Here is a 22,987-nt window from a genome sequence, read left to right on the forward strand (position 1 = left end):
ATTACATCTTTTATAATGGACTCTAGCATTTTCCCCACTACTGATGTCAGGCTTACCGGTTACCGTTTTCTCTCTACCACCTTTTTTGAATAGTGGGGTAACATTAGCTATCCTCCAATTCATGGGTACTGTTCCAGATTCCATCGAATGTTGGAAGATGATCAGCAATGCATCTACTATTTCTAGGGCCACTTCCTTAAGTACCCTAGGATGTAGATTATCAGGCCCTGGGGATTTATCAGCCTTCAATCCCGTCAATTTCCCTAACACCATTTCCCTACAAATACTGATTTCTTTCAGTTCCTCCCTTTCATCAGACCCTATGTTCCCCGACATCTCTGGGAGGTTATTTGCGTCCTCCTTTGTGAAGACAGAACCAAAATATGTATTTAATTGGTCAGCCATTTCTTTGTTCCCCATTATAAATTCCCCTGATTCTGACTGCAAGGGACCTACGCTTGACTTCACCAATCTTTTTCTCTTCACATATCTATAAAAGCTTTTGCAGTCAGTTTTTATGTTCCTTGCAAGCTTACTCTCGTATTCTATTTTCCCCTTCTTAATTAATCCCTTTGTCCTCCTTTGTTGAATCCTAAACTGCTCCCAATCCTCAGGTTTACTGCTTTTTCTGGCCAATTTATATGTCCTCTCCTTGGATCTTATGCTATCCCCAATTTCCCTTATTAGCCACGGTTGAGTCACCTTTTTTGTTTTATTTTTATGCCAAACTGGGATGAACAAATTCTGTAGTTCATCCATGCAGGCTTTGAATGTTTGCCATTGCCTATCCACCGTCAACCCTTTGAGTGACATTCCCCAATCAATCCTACCCAACTCATGCCTCAGACCATCGTAGTTTCCTTTATTTAAATTCAGGATCCTAGTCTCTGAGTCAACTACTTCATTCTCCATCTTAATGAAGAATTCTATCATATTATGATTGCTCCGACCCAAGGGGCCTCGTACAACAAGATTGCTAATTAATCCTCTCTCATTACAGAATACCCAGTCTAAGATGGCCTGATCTCTGGTTGGTTCCTCGACATATTGGTCCAGGAAACCATCCCATAAACACTCCAGGAATTCCTCCTCCACAGTACAGGAAACTTTGTGATATCCGGCACTGACGGGACCGAGCTGTTGCCGTCCCATCAAAACTGCCGGACAAACCAGCGCTAATGTTAAAACATACGGAGCTTGAGCTCTGTATCTAGCAACAAACCCTGTTGCAGCAACAGCTTCTAAACAGTCAGCCGTAGCTTGCAAGCGTCTCTGTAGCTAAGCAACAGCTTTAGCTGGACCTTGCAGAGCCTGACTGGTGAAAAAAAAGCAACAAAAAGAAAAAAAAACTTACTGAACCGACTCCTGAATTTTGCCGGTGGATCGAGCATTCCGGACAGTTAACCGCCGGATAAACCAAAGTTTCCTGTATTGTTACTAATTTGGTTAGCCCAATCTATATGTAGATTAAAGTCACCCATGATAACTGCTGTGCCCTTATTGCACGCTTCTCTAATTTCCTTTTTAATGCCATCCCCAACCTCCGCATTACTATTTGGAGGTCTATATACCACTCCCACTAACGTTTTCTGCCCCTTGGTATTTCTCAGTTCTACCCATACAGATTCCACATCATCAGAGCTAATATCCTTCCTTACAATTGTGTTAATCCCTTCTTTAACCAGCAATGCTACCCCACCTCCTTTTCCTTTTTGCCTATCTTTCCTGAATATTGAATACCCCTGGATGTTGAGTTCCCAGCCTTGGCCACCCTGGAGCCATGTTTCCGTAATCCCAATCAAATCATATTCGTCTGGTCTATGCCAGTGTTTATGATCCACACGAGCCTCCTCTCGCCCCTCTTCATCTAACCCCATCAACATATCCCTCTATTCCTTTCTCACTCATGTGCTTATCTAGCTTTCCCTTAAATACATCTATGCTAGTCGCCTCAACTACTCCTTGTCGTAGCGAGTTCCACGTTCTCACCACTCTGGGTAAAGAAGTTTCTCCTGAATTCCCTGTTGGATTTATTGGTGACTATCTTATTTTATGTCCTCTAGTACTGGTCTCCCCCACAAGTGGAAACATCTTCTCTACGCCTGGCTTATCAATCCCCTTTATAATTGTAAAGACCTCTATCAGGTCACCCCTCAGGCTTCTCTTGTATAGAGAAAAGAGCCCCAGCCTGTTCAGGCTTTCCTGATCAGTAAACCCTCTCAGTTCTCAGATAGTAGTGGCATTAACCTGAATTGAAGAACATGATCCCAACTGCCGATTACTTGTTCATCCTAAACCTGGCTGTTTAACCTATAAATGCATACTTGAACTTAAATCTAAAATGAAACTATATATATGGAACACAATTCAATGTTTACAACCGAGCACCACAGCAGGCCGCTTTTAAGATGAAATTTCAAGAGCTGCCTAACCTCTTCTCGCTTTAGCTTTTCTCGTTTACGGATTAGCTCCACCAGCAGCCGTGCTCTTTCCAAGTCATGTCGCAGTCGCTGCCACGATTTCAGCTGCTCTTTCAGCGCGCAATTTTTCTCCTCGGACTCTCTCTAAAGTTAAAAAGAAAAAACAGTAATTAAAATACTTTCTCACTTCCTGTGCAAGCAAAAGAACAGATAAAGGGAGCACGCGGGCAAATTGGTTTAAACTAATTTTAGTTGGGGGAGGGGAAGTTAAACCTTGGCATCACTTCTTGAAGGGAGATTGACTTTGCACCGGGGTTGAGAGGGAGATGACAGAAGTCTGTGTTTGTTCTAAAAGAGCACCTAAACGATGGATGAACCGAATAGAATGAGTGAGTTTTTTTCTGCCTCCTACTTTTCCGTTTGCTAATATGAAAACGATTATGGACAAACACAAAGAAGCATTGTTAAGTATTTGTTATTAGCTCTAGATGCTAGAGAGTCAAAACAGCCTGCATAGAACATCCAAATTACTGGACTTACTATTTTAATTTCTAACTGGCAGTGCTCGCTAGCATTACAAGCTTAGATTTGTTACCTACTGAAAGCATGTACAGAAAGCCTCAGCGTACCTGTTCTGCATTTCGCTGTGACTGCAGGTGGGACTGTAACCGCCGAAGGAGCGGGACACCATTTCTTGACTGTCGCTTTAATGTCCAGTAGCTGTGAAGTCGCTGCATGAACTGGCTCTTACGTTGAATAGATAGTCGACCTGTGATCTTACTTAGCCTAAAAATAAGAAATGGGATGTAATGTTTTTTATTTCTATTAAAAATGACAGTGCTTAAACACATCCAGGGAACGGAACAAAAAAGCGTCATCAGCATAAGCAGATGGCGCAACAGCCACAACACAAAATCAGTGAGTTCTGTTTGGAGACTAAGGTTAATATCCTAGACTTGACTAGATTATCTGAAGAACAAAATAAACAGATGTGTGAGATCAGGTGGTGCATTGCTAATGAATGTCTCGTGGTGTCTCGATCTTAGAGCACTATTAACTGTCGTCATGGAGATAGGTGGGTTCACCAGCCTAACAGAGGACAAGAGTTTGACTGTAGGGAAAAAAGGATGATAGGAGAAAAGAACCTCCAGACAGCAACCATTCCCCGCCCCCCCCCCCCGCCACCATCCAACTGTACTGCACCCCATTCTGTGACTCAGGTCACCCAGTGATGGCGGTCATGCTTTTCCTGCTGCAGTTTGGAGTCTCCCATTCTCCCAATCCCTTCCCTTTATAGATGGGAACTGCTTCCCTCCAGCACCAAATTTCTCATCTAGTGATCTCCGTTGTGTTTGGGGGTGGGAGGTGTTTCCACTGGGATAGGATGAATCACATTCACACGTCTCACACTCCTCCAATGCCAATTAAAGAGCCACATGGGGCAGATTCCCAGCACTGTGCTGGCCTGACCCTTCAGCTGGTGAATGGTGCATTACGCACCGAGTGGGGAAAGAGTAAAACTTAGAAACACACAATGAAGCCTGTCCAATCTGAAATCCTTAAATAACAAAAAGAGCTAATTGGACAGCTCTGTCAAAGAGCCGGCACAGGCACGATGGGCCAAATGGCCTCCTTCTGTGCTGTATGATTCTATGAAAAAGGTTTCCACAGAATATTCAGTGCAACAAGAGGTGCACATTACAATCCACAATATTACGTGGCGATTGGGTCCCATACTAACGTCCTGTATTTCACATCATTTTATCACCTTGCCAGAAACATATTTTTTAGAGAAAGCTGTTTGAAAAGAATGACATTTTAAACAGTTTACTCACCTGTATAATCTGCGATCTAATGTTTCAAATTTATTCCTCGAGGGGGGGAGAGATGTTTTATTGCAGATGTTAGTGTACTTGGCGTTTACGCTGAACTAAGGCGAAGATCGTGTAAATGTCCTGAAATCTTACTGTTCTTGTTGCTCCACAAAATTCCGGACACCGGGTAGAGAAATCCAGTTTTTACCATTGTGCCCTTTTCACTGGAATACTGATGGAAGCAGCTCTGGGTAAATTGTCACAATTGTTATCTGACCACTGTGTGTTGAGCTGGGCTACATTCTAGCTCATAACCAAAGTCGGCATTTATCAATCAGACTAAATTTGCCGTACCGCTTTTCCTTGTATTTTTTCCCCTTCATTTGCACTTTCTTCGATCAAACCTTTCACCTAGAACACTGGATGTTGGCCCAAAAAACATGCTGCGAAATACTATCTCGATTATCAGGCAATAGGTCCGCCCTCTCTTGGTAACGCCATCATGGGGGCACCATCAGTTCAAGGACCGCTGCAGTTCAAGGAGAAGGCCCACCACCACCTCCTCAGGGTAACGACAGATGGCCAATAAAACGCAACCGTGCCATTGTCGTCCACATCCCGAGAACAAATACCGTATATACATATTTTAAAAATACCTGCAGCCTTTTTACCAATACACTACACCAGAATCGAAGTCAAAGGCTTTCCTTCTGTTCCCCCTCCCAATCAAAGTGCATTTTTAGAAAAAAAAAACAAGGAAATCGGCTACATGCTCAATAGTACACAGCAAACCCCAAACTTTCTAACCTTCTTGGAGATCAGGCTTCATGTGGACAGCAAAGACTGGTCAGCAGAGAATAGGTGGGTGCCACCGCCCTGCAGTTTTGGATGTACAGTGATCGTTGCGTGTGCTGCTCTTGTTTATTTCCGATAATCACATCTTTCATTTTCACAGTTAGTTTCACTCTTTCTCATTTTAGCTATTCTTTTGTTTTGTGTTCTCTTTTTACCCTTCTTTGAATCGCTATTTCTTTGCAATTCAAACTACAAGCCACATCTGCAGCGTCGATCATGGCGCAAGACACCTTATTAGTCAAAGGCAGGCACTCTGCCCGCCTGACTATTCAGCTGTAATCAATCCATGCATGGGCAACCATGGTCTAACCCTTAAACTGTAGGGTTTGAGCCCTCCTGTTTGGTGTACATTTTCTTTGAAATGTTCTCCAATCTTTGTTGAGTTTAAAAATACAGCTATTAAAAGCAATGTAAGAAGGTATCACCCACAAAGCTGAGTTTAATGACTATCAGCTCTCACTTGAATCCTGTCTTGCTGGACCACACTATCTTATGCACATACGCTAATATTTTCACTGATCCAAGAAAGGACAAAGTACCAATGCACAAGTTATCCAATCGTTTCTCTGGATTCTCCTTTCTTTAAAGTTCCTTTCTGTTTGCTTCCTTGTTTTGTTTCACTCGCTTTCACACGATCCCTACCACAAGCACGCTACACTCTCACTCGCTTTCACACGATCCCTACCACAAGCATGCTACACTCTCACTCGCTTTCACACGATCCCTACTACAAGCATGCTACACTCTCACTCGCTTTCACACGATCCCTACCACAAGCACGCTACTCACTCGCTTTCACACGATCCCTACCACAAGCATGCCACACTCTCACTCGCTTTCACACGATCCCTACTACAAGCATGCTACACTCTCACTCGCTTTCACACGATCCCTACGACAAGCATGCTACACTCTCACTCGCTTTCACACGATCCCTACTACAAGCACGCTACACTCTCACTCGCTTTCACACGATCCCTACTACAAGCATGCTACACTCACTCGCTTTCACACGATCCCTACCACAAGCACGCTACTCTCACTCGCTTTCACACGATCCCTACTACAAGCATGCTACACTCACTCGCTTTCACACGATCCCCACTACAAGCATGCTACACTCTCACTCGCTTTCACACGATCCCTACCACAAGCACGCTACACTCTCACTCGCTTTCACACGATCCCTACCACAAGCACGCTACACTCTCACTCGCTTTCACACGATCCCTACAAGCATGCTACTCTCACTCGCTTTCACGCGATCCCTACGACAAGCATGCTACACTCTCACTCGCTTTCACACGATCCCTACAAGCACGCTACACTCTCACTCGCTTTCACACGATCCCCACTACAAGCATGCTACACTCACTCGCTTTCACACGATCCCTACTACAAGCATGCTACACTCTCACTCGCTTTCACACGATCCCTACCACAAGCACACTACACTCTCACTCGCTTTCACACGATCCCTACCACAAGCACGCTACACTCTCACTCGCTTTCACACGATCCCTACTACAAGCATGCTACACTCTCACTCGCTTTCACACGATCCCTACTACAAGCATGCTACACTCTCACTCGCTTTCACACGATCCCTACCACAAGCACGCTACACTCTCACTCGCTTTCACACGATCCCTACCACAAGCACGCTACACTCTCACTCGCTTTCACACGATCCCTACTACAAGCATGCTACACTCTCACTCGCTTTCACACGATCCCTACTACAAGCATGCTACACTCTCACTCGCTTTCACATGATCCCTACTACAAGCATGCTACACTCTCACTCGCTTTCACATGATCCCTACTACAAGCATGCTACACTCACTCGCTTTCACACGATCCCTACTACAAGCATGCTACACTCTCACTCGCTTTCACACGATCCCTACCACAAGCACACTACACTCTCACTCGCTTTCACACGATCCCTACCACAAGCACGCTACACTCTCACTCGCTTTCACACGATCCCTACTACAAGCATGCTACACTCTCACTCGCTTTCACACGATCCCTACTACAAGCATGCTACACTCTCACTCGCTTTCACACGATCCCTACCACAAGCACGCTACACTCTCACTCGCTTTCACACGATCCCTACCACAAGCACGCTACACTCTCACTCGCTTTCACACGATCCCTACTACAAGCATGCTACACTCTCACTCGCTTTCACATGATCCCTACTACAAGCATGCTACACTCTCACTCGCTTTCACATGATCCCTACTACAAGCATGCTACACTCACTCGCTTTCACATGATCCCTACTACAAGCACGCTACACTCTCACTCGCTTTCACACGATCCCTACTACAAGCATGCGACACTCACTTGCTTTCACACAATCCCTACTACAAGCATGCTACACTCACTCGCTTTCACACGATCCCTACTACAAGCATGCGACACTCACTTGCTTTCACACGATCCCCACTACAAGCATGCTACACTCTCACTCGCTTTCACACGATCCCTACCACAAGCACGCTACACTCACTCGCTTTCACACGATCCCTACTACAAGCATGCTACACTCTCACTCGCTTTCACACGATCCCTACTACAAGCATGCTACACTCACTCGCTTTCACACGATCCCTACTACAAGCATGCTACACTCTCACTCGCTTTCACACGATCCCTACCACAAGCACACTACACTCTCACTCGCTTTCACACGATCCCTACCACAAGCACGCTACACTCACTCGCTTTCACACGATCCCTACTACAAGCATGCTACACTCTCACTCGCTTTCACACGATCCCTACTACAAGCATGCTACACTCTCACTCGCTTTCACATGATCCCTACTACAAGCATGCTACACTCTCACTCGCTTTCACACGCTCCCTACTACAAGCACGCTACACTCACTCGCTTTCACACGATCCCTACCACAAGCACACTACACTCTCACTCGCTTTCACACGATCCCTACCACAAGCACACTACACTCTCACTCGCTTTCACACGATCCCTACCACAAGCACGCTACACTCACTCGCTTTCACACGATCCCTACTACAAGCATGCTACACTCTCACTCGCTTTCACACGATCCCTACTACAAGCATGCCACACTCTCACTCGCTTTCACACGATCCCTACTACAAGCATGCCACACTCTCACTCGCTTTCACACGATCCCTACTACAAGCATGCTACACTCTCACTCGCTTTCACACGATCCCTACCACAAGCATGCTACACTCTCACTCGTTTTCACACGATCCCTACTACAAGCATGCCACACTCTCACTCGCTTTCACACGATCCCTACTACAAGCATGCTACACTCTCACTCGCTTTCACACGATCCCTACTACAAGCATGCTACACTCACTCGCTTTCACACGATCCCTACTACAAGCCCGCTACACTCTCACTCGCTTTCACACGATCCCTACGACAAGCACGCTACACTCTCACTCGCTTTCACACGATCCCTACCACAAGCACGCTACACTCTCACTCGCTTTCACACGATCCCGACTACAAGCATGCTACACTCTCACTCGCTTTCACACGATCCCTACCACAAGCACGCTACACTCTCACTCGCTTTCACACGATCCCTACCACAAGCACGCTACACTCACTCGCTTTCACACGATCCCTACTACAAGCATGCTACACTCTCACTCGCTTTCACACGATCCCTACCACAAGCACGCTACACTCTCACTTGCTTTCACACGATCCCTACCACAAGCATGCTACACTCTCACTCGCTTTCACACGATCCCTACCACAAGCACGCTACACTCACTCGCTTTCACACGATCCCTACTACAAGCATGCTACACTCTCACTCGCTTTCACACGATCCCTACCACAAGCATGCTACACTCTCACTCGCTTTCACACGATCCCTACCACAAGCACGCTACACTCACTCGCTTTCACACGATCCCTACTACAAGCACACTACACTCTCACTCGCTTTCACACGATCCCTACTACAAGCATGCTACACTCTCACTCGCTTTCACACGATCCCTACCACAAGCACGCTACACTCACTCGCTTTCACACGATCCCTACTACAAGCATGCTACACTCTCACTCGCTTTCACACGATCCCTACCACAAGCATGCTACACTCTCACTCGCTTTCACACGATCCCTACTACAAGCATGCTACACTCACTCGCTTTCACATGATCCCTACTACAAGCATGCTACACTCTCACTCGCTTTCACACGATCCCTACTACAAGCATGCTACACTCACTCGCTTTCACATGATCCCTACTACAAGCATGCTACACTCTCACTCGCTTTCACACGATCCCTACTACAAGCACGCTACACTCACTCGCTTTCACACGATCCCTACTACAAGCATGCTACACTCTCACTCGCTTTCACACGATCCCTACCACAAGCATGCTACACTCTCACTCGTTTTCACACGATCCCTACTACAAGCATGCTACACTCTCACTTGCTTTTGCATGTCAATCACACCCCTACACTATCTTACTGTCTGCCAAAAAAAAATAACCTGCCCAACTTGGATGCCATCAGATCACTAACTGAGCTGTACCGGCATTAACCCACAACTGCAACTTTTCCTGCAATGTTCTTTTACACAGAATTAAGGCCAAATCAATCTCACTGTAGAAACATCTAAAACTACTCTAGTGCGAGTCACCATCTTCAGGATAGAATGGGTAAAAGGTGAAAAATAACTGCTTGCAAGTTAGTCATAGGCCTCGATTTTCATTGAGCCGTGGAGTCGGGATTGGAGGCGTGCGGGGGGTTAAAATCCCGAAATCAGTCGTCCCGACCCCATCCCGCACCCAACCCGTCTCCATGCCAGTTTCAAAGGAGGCGGGTACCCGCCCCGCACTGGGACCTGCCTACCTGAGGCGGGAAGGGATTAGTGCCAATTAACTGCCTGTTAACAGGTAGTTAACAGGCAGTTTTTAGCCTAATCCCTATTTTTAAGGTTGAACTGTGGGATTCCCGACGGCTCCAAACCACGGCAAGTTCGAGGAGTCGGGCCGTCGGGTTGAAGGACTTGGAGGGGTCGAGATGTCGGTGTTCAGGTGAGTGATGTGTGCATGAGTGCAAAGGTAAGTGTGTTTGGTGTGTCTAAAGTGATTAAATAAGTTTTACATATATTTTCTTACCTTTTCAGCCTTCCTTCCTTTAGGTCCCGGGAGTTCCTCATCTCACCGGCACAGAAAGGCTGCGAACTGTCAAAAGTGACAGCTTGCAGCTTTCTGTGCAGGAGAGATTTCTAACTGAGTCTGTGGAGAAGGACTCAGGTTAGAAGTAAGACTGTCAGTGTTTGACAGCTTCAAACAGCTGTGAAACGCTGATATTTCATCTGTCAAAATGTCTTGACAGATGAAATTTCAGTCTGTGACGTCACCTGTTGCCGGGTGGCCCTTAATTGGCCTGCTGAGCCCGCTGGGCGGGCTCAACAAGGTCAATCAAGTTAAAATCGCGTGGATTGGCCACATCTCGATGGAGGCGGGACTACAACCCCGAAAGTTGTAGTCCCGCCTCCTTCCCAACTTCTGAATGAAAATCACCCCCATAGAGTTATACAGCACAGAAAGTGGCCCTTCGGCCCATCGTGTCTGCGCCGGCCATCAAGCCCGGTCTATTCTAATCCCACTTTCCAGCACTTGGTCCGTAGCCTTGTATACTATTGTGTTTCAAGTGCTCTTCTAAATGCTTCTTGAATGTTGAGGGTTCCTGCCTCTACCACCCTTTCAGGCAGTGAGTTCCAGATTCCAACCACCCTCTGGGTGAAAACGTTTTTCCTCAAATCCCCTCTAAACCTCCTGCCCCTTACCTTGAAACTATGCCCCCTGGTTATTGACCCCTCTACTAAGGGGAAAAGTTCCTTTCTATCTACCCTATCTGTGCCCCTCATAATTTTGTACACCTCGATCAGGTCCCCCCTCAGCCTTCTCTGCTCCAAGGAAAACAACTCCAGCCTGTCCAGTCTCTCTTCATAGCTGAAGCGCTCCAGCCCAGGTAACATCCTGGTGAATCTCCTCTGCACCCTCTCCAAAGCAATCACATCCTTCCTATAGTGTGGCGACCAGAACTGCACACAGTATTCCAGCTGTGGCCTAACTAGCGTTTTGTACAGCTCCATCATAACCTCCCTGCTCTTATATTCTATGCCTCAGCTAATGAAGGCAAGTATCCCATATGCCTTTTTAACCACCTTATCTACCTGTCCTGCTGCCTTCAGGGATCTATGTACATGCACACCAAGGTCCTTCTGATCCTCTGTCCTTCCTAGGGTCCTACCATTCATTGTGTATTCCCTTCCCTTGTAAGTCCTCCCAAAATGCATCACCTCACACTTCTCAGGGTTAAATTCCATTTGTCACTGTTCTGCCCATCTAACCAACCCATCTATATCGTCCTGTAGCCTGAGGATTCCCTCCTCGCTATTTACCACTCCACCAATTTTTGTGTCATCTGCGAACTTACTGATCATACCTCCTACATTCGTATCTAAATCATTAATGTACACTACAAACAGTAAAGGGCCCAACACTGATCCCTGCGGTACACCACTGGACACAGGCTTCCAGTCACAAAAACAACCTTCGACCATCACCATCTGTCTCCTGCCACTAAGCCAATTTTGGATCCAATGTGCCACATTGCCCTGGATCCCATGGGCTCTTACCTTCTTGACCAGTCTCCCATGTGGGACTTTGTCAAAAGCCTTACTGAAGTCCATGTAGACTACATCAACTGCACTACCCTCATCCACACACCTAGTCACCCCCTCGAAAAATTCAATCAAATTGGTTAGACATGATCTCCCCCTGACAAAGCCATGCTGACTATCCTTGATTAATCCTTGCCTCGCCAAGTGGAGACTAATTCTGTCCCTCAGAATTTTTTCCAATAATTTCCCTACGACTGATGTTAGGCTCACTGACCTGTAATTCCCTGGTTTATGTTACTACCCTTCTTGAATAATGGTACTAAGTTAGCTGTCCTGCAGTCCTCTGGCACCTCCCCTGTGACCAGAGAGGTTCTGAAAATTTGTGTCCGAGCCCCTGCAATCTCCTCCCTTGCCTCACACAGCAGCCTGGGATACATCTCGTCTGGGCCTGGGGATTTATCCACTTTTAAGCCTGCTAAAACTGCTAGTACCTCCTCCCTCTCAATACTAATTTGTTCAAGTATATCACAATCCCCCTGCCTGATTTCTATGCCTACATCATCCTTCTCCATAGTGAACACAGATGCAAAATATTCATTTAAAACCTCACCTACATCTTCTGGCTCTACACACATATTGCCACTTTGGTCCTTAATGGGCCCTACTCTTTCCCTGGTTAACCTCTTGCTCTTAATATACTTATAAAACACCTTGGGATTTTCCTTTATTTTGCCCGCCAGTGTTTTTTCATGCCCCCCTCTTCTCTCTGCTAATTTCTTTTTTTAAATACTCCCCTGCACTTTCTATACTCCTCTAGGGCTTCCACTGTTTTTAGTCCTTTGTATCTGCCAAAAGCCTTTTTTTTCCTCATCCATTCTTGTATATCCCTTGACATCCAGGGTACCCTGGGCTTGTTGGTCCCACCCTTGACCTGTACGGGAACATGCTGGCGTTGTACTCTCTCTATTTCCTTTCTGAAAGACTCCCACTGCTCTGATGTGGATTTTCCTACATGTAGCTGATCCCAGTCCACTTTGGCCAGATCCTGCCTTATCATATTAAAATCGGCCTTTCCCCAATTTAGAACCTTTATTTTCGGTCCATCTTTGTCCTTTTCCATGACTACCTTAAATCTCACCCAATTATGGTCACTGTCACCAAAATGCTCTCCTACTGACACTTCTACCACTTGCCCGGCTACATTCCCTAGAATTAGGTCCAGTACCACCCCCTCTCTTGTAGAACTTTCTACACGCTGGCTCAAAAAGCTCTCCTGGATGCACTTTAAGAATTCCGCACCTGCTAAGCCTTTCACACTCTGACTATCCCAGTTAATATTGGGGAAGTTGAAATCCCCTACTATTATTACCCTATTATTTCTACACTTCTGAGATTTGCCTACATATCTGTTCCTCTATCTCCTCCTGACACTCCCAGCAAAGTGCTTGCCCCCTTTTTGTTTTTAAGTTCTACCCATATGGCCTCATTAGAGGAACCTGCTAAGATATCATCCCTACTTACAGCAGTAATTGACTCCTTGATTAATATTGCAACACCCCCTCCTCTTTTACACCCCCCTCTGTCTCGCCTGAAGATTCTATACCCCGGAATATTGAGCTGCCAGTCCTGCCCCTCCCTCAACCATGTCTCTGTGATAGCAACAATATCATACTCCCATGTGTTCATCAACACCTTCAATTCATCTGCCTTACTCGCAAGACTCCTTGCATTAAAATAAATGCCAGCCTTGCCATACTCCCTTGTGCCATTACATATTTGCTCTGCCTTCCAGGCGGACTTGTTTTTTCCTCTATATTTGGCTGTGCATCACCCCCTACTATAGCTCCACTCCGTATCCCATCCCATGTCCAAATAAATGTCTCTTCAACATAATTCTTTATTTAAAATGCCTGTTAGTCAATACTGTTACAGGCACAATGATGGACTGGCAACTGACGCAATGCATCTTTTAAAATCTCTCAGATACAAACAGTGATACACAAGCAGAGCAACTTAAAATTGAGAGTCCTTTCAGGCTATTGCACTATTGCAGTGATATAGGCAGACATGCAAAAAACACATATCGATAGACAGGATGGGTTAGGCCATTGAGCTTAGTCAGTACAAGCTGCCACAGGAGCCTGTGGTCTCCCATCACAATATCTAACTGCCTCCTGAATGATTCCAGTTTTTTTGGCCTCTATTATCCTACCAGGAAAACTTAGTGTGTTATATAGGACCAGTTTACAAATTCATTAGATTACACTAATCCAACAGAATGGGGAAGAACTGACGGTTGCAGTAGATGAAACAATGTAAAGCATCAAGCTATAATTAGGCGAGGTGCAACAATGTGGTTGGCGACTATACTGACAAATGAGTCACTGAAGAGGGTGTGGTCTTCCTTTAGGTGAGCACAAAGCACTCCATCGACTACTGCGAGCCTTCCAATAAAAAAAAACATTTAGCCAAAGTCTAGCTCTCCCTCGTCCCCTCCCTTCAGTCCAATTTTTTTTTAATTATTCGTTCCTGAGATGTGGGCGTCGCCAGCAAGGCCAGCATTTATTGCCCATCCCTAACTGCCCTTGAGAAGGTGGTGATGAGCCGCCTTCTTGAACCGCTGCAGTCCGTGCAGTGAAGGTACTCCCACTGTGCTGTTAGGGAGGGAGTTCCAGGATTTTGACCCAGCGATGATGATGAAGGAACAGCGATATATTTCCAAGTCAGGATGGTGTGTGACTTGGAGGGGAACTTGGAAGTGATGGAAGATCATGGTGGAACACCATAAAGTACACCCTGCAATACTGTTTTTAATTCTTCAATTTGTGAGGAGAACCTCAAAAATGCTGCTGAAGCTACTGGGACTCTGGTTGGAAGAGAGTTGTTTCACTGATGTATGTGACCTGTCTGTCAACAAGCAGCTCTCAGCATCCTTCCTGCTCCTGGGTTCCTGCTCAGGCTGGCCTATCATACTCCCATGGTCACACAGCTTGCAAATAAATCACTGGAGAGTGAGGAAGGACCAAATGCATAAGATACCAGGGGGCTGCCAATACTTGTGGAAACACAAGCCAGCACAAGTGACTGCATTCAGGTTAAAAGGGAAATAATACATTCCTGCAGGAAAGGGTGAGTGAGAATTTTTCCTCCTCTCAAGCATGGATCCACTAAAGCATCACAAGGTTAATTAGACGGAAACAACAGATTTAACAGCAGACCGCTATTGGTGTGGGTGAGATGGGTCAGACAAGAGAGTGAACCCACTCCTGTTTTTATCTGTTCACTGCATTTAGAGTCCTCGAGTCATAACGGCACAGGAGGCCATTCGGCCCATCGAGTCCGTGCCGGCTCACTGCAGAGCAATCCAGTCAGTCCCACTCCCCCGGTCTATCCCCGTAGCCCTGCAAGTTTATTTATCCCACACAAACATCCATATCCACGGCAAGTTCTAAAAAAAAAGTCACAAACTGACATCACCCAAGGAAGAGTGAATATACACTGATAGCAAAATACTGCGGATGCTGGAAATCCGAAATAACATTCATACATAATAACATTCTACCAGCGTATTTCACACTTCATCTAGAGCCATCCTTTGTTTCTTTACCTGTCCTATTACCATCTCGTCTCGCCTTGAATATCTCTTAATGTCTCTTCACCTCTCACTGACCTTCCCTTTTGTTCTTTCATCCCCTCCCCCATTTCCCAGCCCCCAAACTTGCTTTTTCATCTGTTTCATTTCCTGCTTTTTTTCCTCAGTTCTGACGAAGGGTCTTCGACCTGAAACGTTAACTCTGTTTCTCTCTCCACGGATGTTGCCTGGCCTGCTGAGTTTTTCCAGCGTTTTCTGTTGTTAGTGAATATACAGTTGGTTCCCTACCCAACAATGATCCACATCCTGCAGCATTCTCTGACCAAATGGCAGACGAGCAGGCAACCTGCTTCCTGCTGCTCTCTAATGACCACGAGGATGTGTGTGAACATGGTTCTGAGGGGCAACTACTTTGCTCTGCCCACTATCCCATATTTAATAACTGTCAGCAGACCTGTGGCATTCTTTTAAAAATCTTTTTAAATTATGGATCCCTAAAATCACTAAATTGCTGTCTTGCTACTTTAATTTGGAATACTGTCAGTAGTTGAGATATTGTGGAATATTATCCCGTCTGCTGCCGATATCTTCTGGAGAATCTAGCTAGGGGTTATTAAGCCAGTGTGAGGGAGCAAATTAACGTTAGTAGAGATGCAATCATTAATCCAGGGTCTCCAGGGATAATTTCCTTCAACTGTGTGTGCTCGTTCATCTCTTTCACGCTCAGATTTCGTAGCTCTTCACAGCCTCTTCTCCCAATGCAGTCACTGTTTTACATTAGCCTATTATAGTTCAGGTCCCAGCCACAGCTAATCTCCTTTGAAATGCACAATTGCTTCCTGCTTTGTACATTGCCCACAGCAAAAATTAACCTTGTCCTCAAATACAACTGTTTACTTCAATTCAGATAAAATAGAGCTTTAATAAAATATTAGAAACAGGTGAACAATAACAGGTATCATTCGCAACTGTTAGTTAAGCAAATGTCTGAAAGATTCTAACTAGACTATGCATGTTTTGAGAAAGCCCACCCTCTCCCATGTGCATTTTCACACCATCCCTCTCTTATTAGCAATAACAAGTCTAATGCCCACAGGCAGTATAGTAGCATAATGGTTATGTTACTGGACTAGTAATCCAGAGGCCTGGACTAATGATCCAGAGACATGAGTTCACAATCCCACCACAGCAGCTGGGGAATTTAAATTCAATTAAAATAAATCTGTAAATCGTATCATGAAACTACTTAGAAATAAGGGGCTGCTCTTTCAAAACTGAGATGAGGAGGAACTACTTCACTCAGAGGGTGGTAGGTCCATGGAATATGCTGCCCCAAAAAGCTGTAGAAACTACATCATTACATAAATTTAAAACAGAAATAGACAGTTTCCTAGAAGTAAAGGGAATTAAGGGTTATGGGGAGCGGGCAGGAATTTGGACACAAGTCCAGGTTCGGATCGGTCATTGCCCTGTGGGTAGCGGAGCGGGCCCAGGGGCCGTGTAGCCTAATCCTGCTCCTATTTCGTGTGTCTAATTCTGTTAGATTCAGGAGATGGTTCTGTGATAGTGGATTGGCGGTTAGGATCAGATCAGCCATGATCTTATTGAATGGCGGAGCAGGCTCGAGGGGCCGATTAGCCTACTCCTGCTCCTATTTCTTATGTTCTTACTGAATTGTCATAGAAACCCATCTGGTTCACTAATGTCCTTTAAGGAAGGAAATCTGCCGGTCTTCAGACCCACAGTGACGTGGACTCTTAACTTCCCTCTGAAATGGCCTAGCAGTTGTATTCAAGGCGGCGGCTCACCACCACCTTCTCGAGAGCAATAAATGCTGGCCTTGCCAGCGATGGCCACATCCCATGAATAAATTTAAAAAATTTACAGTTTTGTATTATTTTGTCACAGCTGTAAATGACCCATCACAGCCCAGCTCCAATCCACATCTGTTACAAAGTGCACACTCTCCAGACTTACCTATGAGGTGGAATACAAGGCACTGAAACCACAGGAGCTGCAGCCCGTTTTTCCGCTAGAATCTTCCGTGCCTTCTTCATTTTTAGTCTCGACTTAGCTTTGGCCTTTTTCACTTTCTCCGAACTGGGCCCCTTCCCGTCCTCTCCTTCGTCATCCTCTTCCTCCTCGCCTTCGCTGTGGGAAAGAGCAGGGGGCTTGCGTACCGACCCTGGCGGCGTGTGAATGTCACAGTATGCCGTTTTCCTCACGCTGAACGAGGTGCCGTTGGCGCCGGTTTCCCGCACAGGCTCCATCTTCATGTACAGTCCCGCCTGCTGGGCGCAGGTCACGTGGAATGCTGTGTAACAGTTGGCTTTGTGGCACTGGATGCATGCCCCCGACCCTCGCTGCTTACAGATGTAACAAGTCAACTTCCAGCGGGCTGGCGGGATGTGCTCAATACTGTCAATTGGCTCGAGGAAAACAGTGTTCGCAAAGCAGACTTCGGGGATCCACAGGGCACAGACCACATGTGCCCATCGCCCGTCGTCTGTCTGTTTAAATGCACCACCCTTGTTGGGGCATAAAGCACAGTCTACTGCCCGTGACGGTGACTGTAGACACCTGCGGCAGAGCCACTGTCCCTCGGGGATATATGGGACCCCATAGCACTCCTGGTGAACAGCCAAGTTACACATGTCACAGAAAAGAATTACATTGCTATTTTGGCACTCGCCATCATTACAGATACAGCAAACAGCATCCTCGTCAATCAGCGTGTTCGGGTCTCCCTTGTTGTGGCTTTCAAAGTACGACTCCTTCTCCAGCCGATCCATGAGGTACTCAAACACCTCCTGTGGGATAAAGTTCACTCCTTCAATTTTCCGTTTCTCATTCATGATGTCCAGCCACACATAGTCCTCCTCGTCCATGTCGTATTCAACCTCCTCATCCAGTTCCTCCACGGACTTTTCAATGTAGCGATAATACGACAATGGGCGGGGAGGCGCATCTGACGCGCTGTGGTCGATTTCACGATAGATCACTTCTGGCAGCTTGGTGGCAGAAGCAGCAGTGTTATGGCTGGAGTCCTTGCGCTTCTCCTTGTTTTTGTGCTTGTTGGCTTTTGGGGTTGCCGTCGGCGTCTCTGCGTTCTCTTTGTTGCTGTTGCACTCGACGATATCCTCCGCGGTCGTGTCGTCCTCGGACAGCACCTCCAGATTATCAAAAATGCTGATCCTGTGTAGCCGCCCCTCAATGTCCACCTCCACCAAGCGCTGCGCCTGCGCATATGTCAGCATCTCCCGGCTCGGCGACTGGGAGATCTCCGAGGGGTTCGGAGATTGCTGCGTGCCCGTCCGTGAGTTACGCCCCTTCTTCTTGGGTTTCCGCACTGGGGTCTGCTGAGCGGGGTTGTCATGATCATAGTGGTACAAGTGGTACTCAATGCCACTGTAACTTTTGTAAATTTTCCGGCAGCTCTCCACGGGGCACTCATATGGAGGCTTGGTTGCACGCAGGTTGTGACAAAATGTTTTCACATCAAAGTCCAGACCCATCCTGCTATTCCTGAAAACAGAAATAAAAAGCCAGTAAGTGTTGTTACATAGAAACATAGAAGATAGGAGCAGGAGTAGGTCATTCGGCCCCTCGAGCCTGCTCCGCCATTCAACGAGATCATGGCTGATCATCCAAATTCAGTACCCTGTCCCTGCTTTCTCCCCATATCCCTTGATTCCTTTAGCCTGAAGAAATATTTCTAACTCCTTCTTGAATATATTTAATGAACTGGCCTCAACTGCCTTCTGTGGTAGAGAATTCCACAGGTTCACCACTCTCTGGGTGAAGAAATTCCTCCTCATCTCAGTCCTAAATGGCTTACCCCTTATCCTTAGACTGTGACCCCTGGTTCTGGACTCCCCGACCATCGGGAACATCCTTCCTGCATCTAGTCTGTCTATTCCTGTTAGAATTTTATAAGTTTCAATGAGATCCCCTCTCATTCTTCTAAACTCCAGCAAGTATAAGCCCACTCGACCCAATCTCTCCTCATACGTCATTCCTGCCATCCCAGGTATCAGTCTGGTGAATCTTCGCTGCACTCCCTCCATGGCAAGAACATCCTTCCTCAGATAAGGTGACCAAAACTGCACACAATACTCAAGGTGTGGTCTCACCAAGGCCCTGTACAACTGCAGCAAGACATCCTTGCTCCTGTACTCGAATCCTCTCGCTACGAAGGCCAACATACCATTTGGCTTCTTAACCGCCTGCTGCACCTGCATGCTTACCTTCAGCGGCTGGTGCACAAGGACAAGTTACAATAATACACGTTGACAGGAGAGCTTCACTTGATACAGACTTTTAACATCGTCAGACAGCACAGTTCATTGGAGCTCTAACATGATGCATCGCGGAGTGCGAGATATGGGTTTGTGTTTGTGCCACCGGGGAAAGGACTCTGACATGGAGTGGAAATCCATGAGACAGTAACCCTTGCTGGGCTTCTCTGCTGCACCTTGGCTCAGTTGGTACTAATCTCCCCTCTGAGTCAGAAGATTGTGAGACTTGAACTAATAATCTCACGGTGTCAGCCGTGGCTCAGTCGGTCGCACTCTTGCCCCTGACTCAGAAGGTTGCGGGTTCAAGTCCCTCAATCAACATCACTAAAAAAATTATCTGGTCGTTATCACATTGCGGTTTGTGGGAGCTTGCTGTACACAAATTGGCTGCCGCGGTTCCTACATTACAACAGTGATTACACTTCAAAAGTACTTCAATCTAGATGCAAAAGGCATCATCAAGGGGTATGGGGATAGAGCGGGAATATGGTATTGAGATAGAGGATCAGCCATGATCATATTGAATGGCGGAGCAGGCTCAAATGGCCTACTCCTGGCTCCTATGTTTCCATGTACTTCATTGGCTGTAAAGTGTTTTGGGATGTCCTGAGGTCATGGAAGGCGCTATATCAATGCAAGTCTTTCTTTTAATCTAACCTGAGATTCCACTGGAGTACTGAGGGAGTACGGCATTGTTGGAGGTGCCATTCTACGATTGAGGCATTAAACCAAGCTCCTGTCTGTTTCAGTGGTTCTGGCGATGTCAAAGATTCCATTGCATTATTTGAAGTGCAGGGAGGTGTCCCAGTGTCTGTCCAATATTCCACCCTCGACCAATATTACCAAAGAAAAAATAACCATTCATCTCTTTGCATGTTTGTGGAACATTGCTGGCCCAAACTACTTTTACCGACATAACAACAGTCATTGCACTTCAAGAAAAAATGTTATACTGTGTGCAGCTCTTGGGGATATTTGAACACGAGAAGACGCTATATAAATGCAAGTTTTATTATTTATTAGCACCTAGTGGCTAATTATCTAGTGCCACTGGCCAATGCTCAGGAGCAGGTTGCCTATCTTGCCTATTGGTCAAGCAGTGCGAAAGGTGGAAGAGGAGCAAAACATAACACATATCTTTTATTCAACAAAATTGACATAACGTTGGAAGCAATTTCCCAAAATATTCCCACCTCAAAGCCCCGCAATTCAAACAGCTAGTTTAGAAGTTCAATATTATATCTTTGCATGTCCCTACTTACAAGTAGGGACAGTTTTTGAGATTTTTCACTATCAAAATGTAAATTAAACCATTCTTTTAAATTTGATAATGTGCAGTGAAAGACTTTCTAATTTTCTCAACGTAAGCAATACTCAGACTGATTTTAATTATCTGGCCTGTTTCAGGCCACATTTATAAGTTATGGGTTGTATAGAAATTTAACTGTGATGTAATATTAGAGAACAGAGTTTTTATGTAGCCTCAAAAAAAAGATTAAATTTTCAATAATGTCAATTTATTCAGTCAGTTTTATAAATTCACTGGAGTCCATCCCATTGGAATGCATTGAAACATGAAAGTGACAGTGAAAAATGACATATGGGCAGCCTGCTCCACCTGAACTCTGCAATCACAGTTTCACATGCTATTTTATGGTGATATTTGTAATTGCAATTTCTAAAGGAGGGCCTATCTACAACATTTTCTGTACAGGAACCATGGATAACTTTTTCTTCTTAAGCAAGGTTTTGCTGAATTTGACTTCATTCTCGCGCCAAGTATTCACAGTTCTGACGAAAGGTCATTGACCTGAAACGTTAACTCTGTTTCTCTCTCCATTGATGCTGTCTGGCCTGCCGAGTATCTCCAGCATCTTCTGTTTTTATTTCAGATTTCCAGCATCCGCAGTATTTTGCTTTTGCACAACTTCTACTCAATGTTAGCTGGTCAGTAAACGGCTAGTGGATTTATCACTATTCTTAATCAGCATTTCAACCATTAATAAAACATTTCCAGAGAAAGTCAATCAAATGTTGGTTTCCACCAATCAATCAAGTGATTTTTTTTGTTGAGTTGAGCCGGTGGAGAAATTACAATCAAGGGTTCACTGCATGATCACAGTGCAGGGCGACAGCCTGCGAGAGCTGGTCAAATGCCAGCCGTCGATGCTGTTCACAGACCAGTTCTGCTCAGGCGGCATGTTGACAGATCATTAGGCAAAGCACCGAAGAAAACATTAGCACTGCTCTGCCTCAGCCACATATTGGCACCTGCCACCCAGCTGCCAAGAGTGCCATGTGGTGGCAACATGCGTAGTTGCTCATTGCCCAACCTGAGTGGGTACGAGGGGGGAAGAACAAATAAAACAGCAAAGTATCGTATTTAAAATATTTTAACCAACTAAATAACCAATTTGTCAGCATGCCATGTGTGCCACAAAAAAAAGGACATGCATTTATATAGCGTCTTTTAAGTACTTTTTGAAGTGTAGTCACTGCTGTAATGTAGGAAGGCTGACCACATCTTCATAACTTATTCAATAGAAAGTAGCAGCTTCAGTAATACCACAAGCAAAATTGTCACGAACCACTCGTTGCTGCGCAAGGAAAGCACATCACAGTGCCTCAAATGAGCTGGGGTTCACTCAGCAGTGTGACAAAAACACATCACTCTGTCTGACTAAGCTCGTCTTCATCCAGTGTCATGTGGCAATGGCACGTTGCTGTGTTTGAACAAGCCCAAGCTCTTTCAGTGTCGTGCAACAGGAACACTTCACTGTGTCTAAATGAGCTGGAGATCACTCAGCTCTTTGTGACAGTAATGTTATTACTGTGCCCAAATTACCTAGTGTTCATTAAGTCCTGGCTGAGAGTAGCACATAACTGTTGACTTAATAAGGGAATGGTAGCATAGTGGTTATGTCACTGGACTAGTAATCCAGAGCCCTGGACAAATGATCCGGAGACATGAGTTCAAGTCCCACCACGGCAGCTGCGGAATTTAAATTCAGTTAATTAAATAAATCTGGAATGAAAAGCTAGTATCAGTAATGGTGACCATAAACTACCGGATTGTCGTAAAAACCCATCTGGTTCACTAGTGTCCTTTAGAGGAGGAAATCTGCCGTCCTTACCGTCTGACCTAGAGATAACCCCAGAGGGTTTAACTGTGCAACATTAAATATAACTGTGTCTGAATGTGTATGTTTGGTTCATGCAGGAGGGCATTAAAAAGGTCAAAGTACAAGACACCTGAAAGAGAACTGAACCACAACGTCATGAACCCACACACAGCATTAAACCCATATCAATATTCCACATTTGG

At 45.6% G+C, this 22,987-nt stretch overlaps 1 protein-coding gene across 1 annotated transcript in view; it reads right to left on the bottom strand.

Moving 5' to 3' along the window:
* The window catches only part of LOC147111224 (peregrin-like), a 60,833-nt gene that overhangs the window by 33,605 nt on the left and 4,241 nt on the right, over positions 1-22,987 (bottom strand). Inside the window, 3 exon segments of the mRNA XM_086001906.1 lie at positions 2,433-2,564; positions 3,050-3,206; positions 17,342-18,889. Coding sequence (XP_085858032.1) covers positions 2,433-2,564; positions 3,050-3,206; positions 17,342-18,889 — 1,837 coding nt within the window.

The sequence above is a fragment of the Somniosus microcephalus genome, chromosome 11, assembly GCF_052327205.1.
Source record: "Somniosus microcephalus isolate GS21.2 chromosome 11, FLI_Smic_1.0, whole genome shotgun sequence".
NCBI lineage: Eukaryota > Metazoa > Chordata > Chondrichthyes > Squaliformes > Somniosidae > Somniosus > Somniosus microcephalus.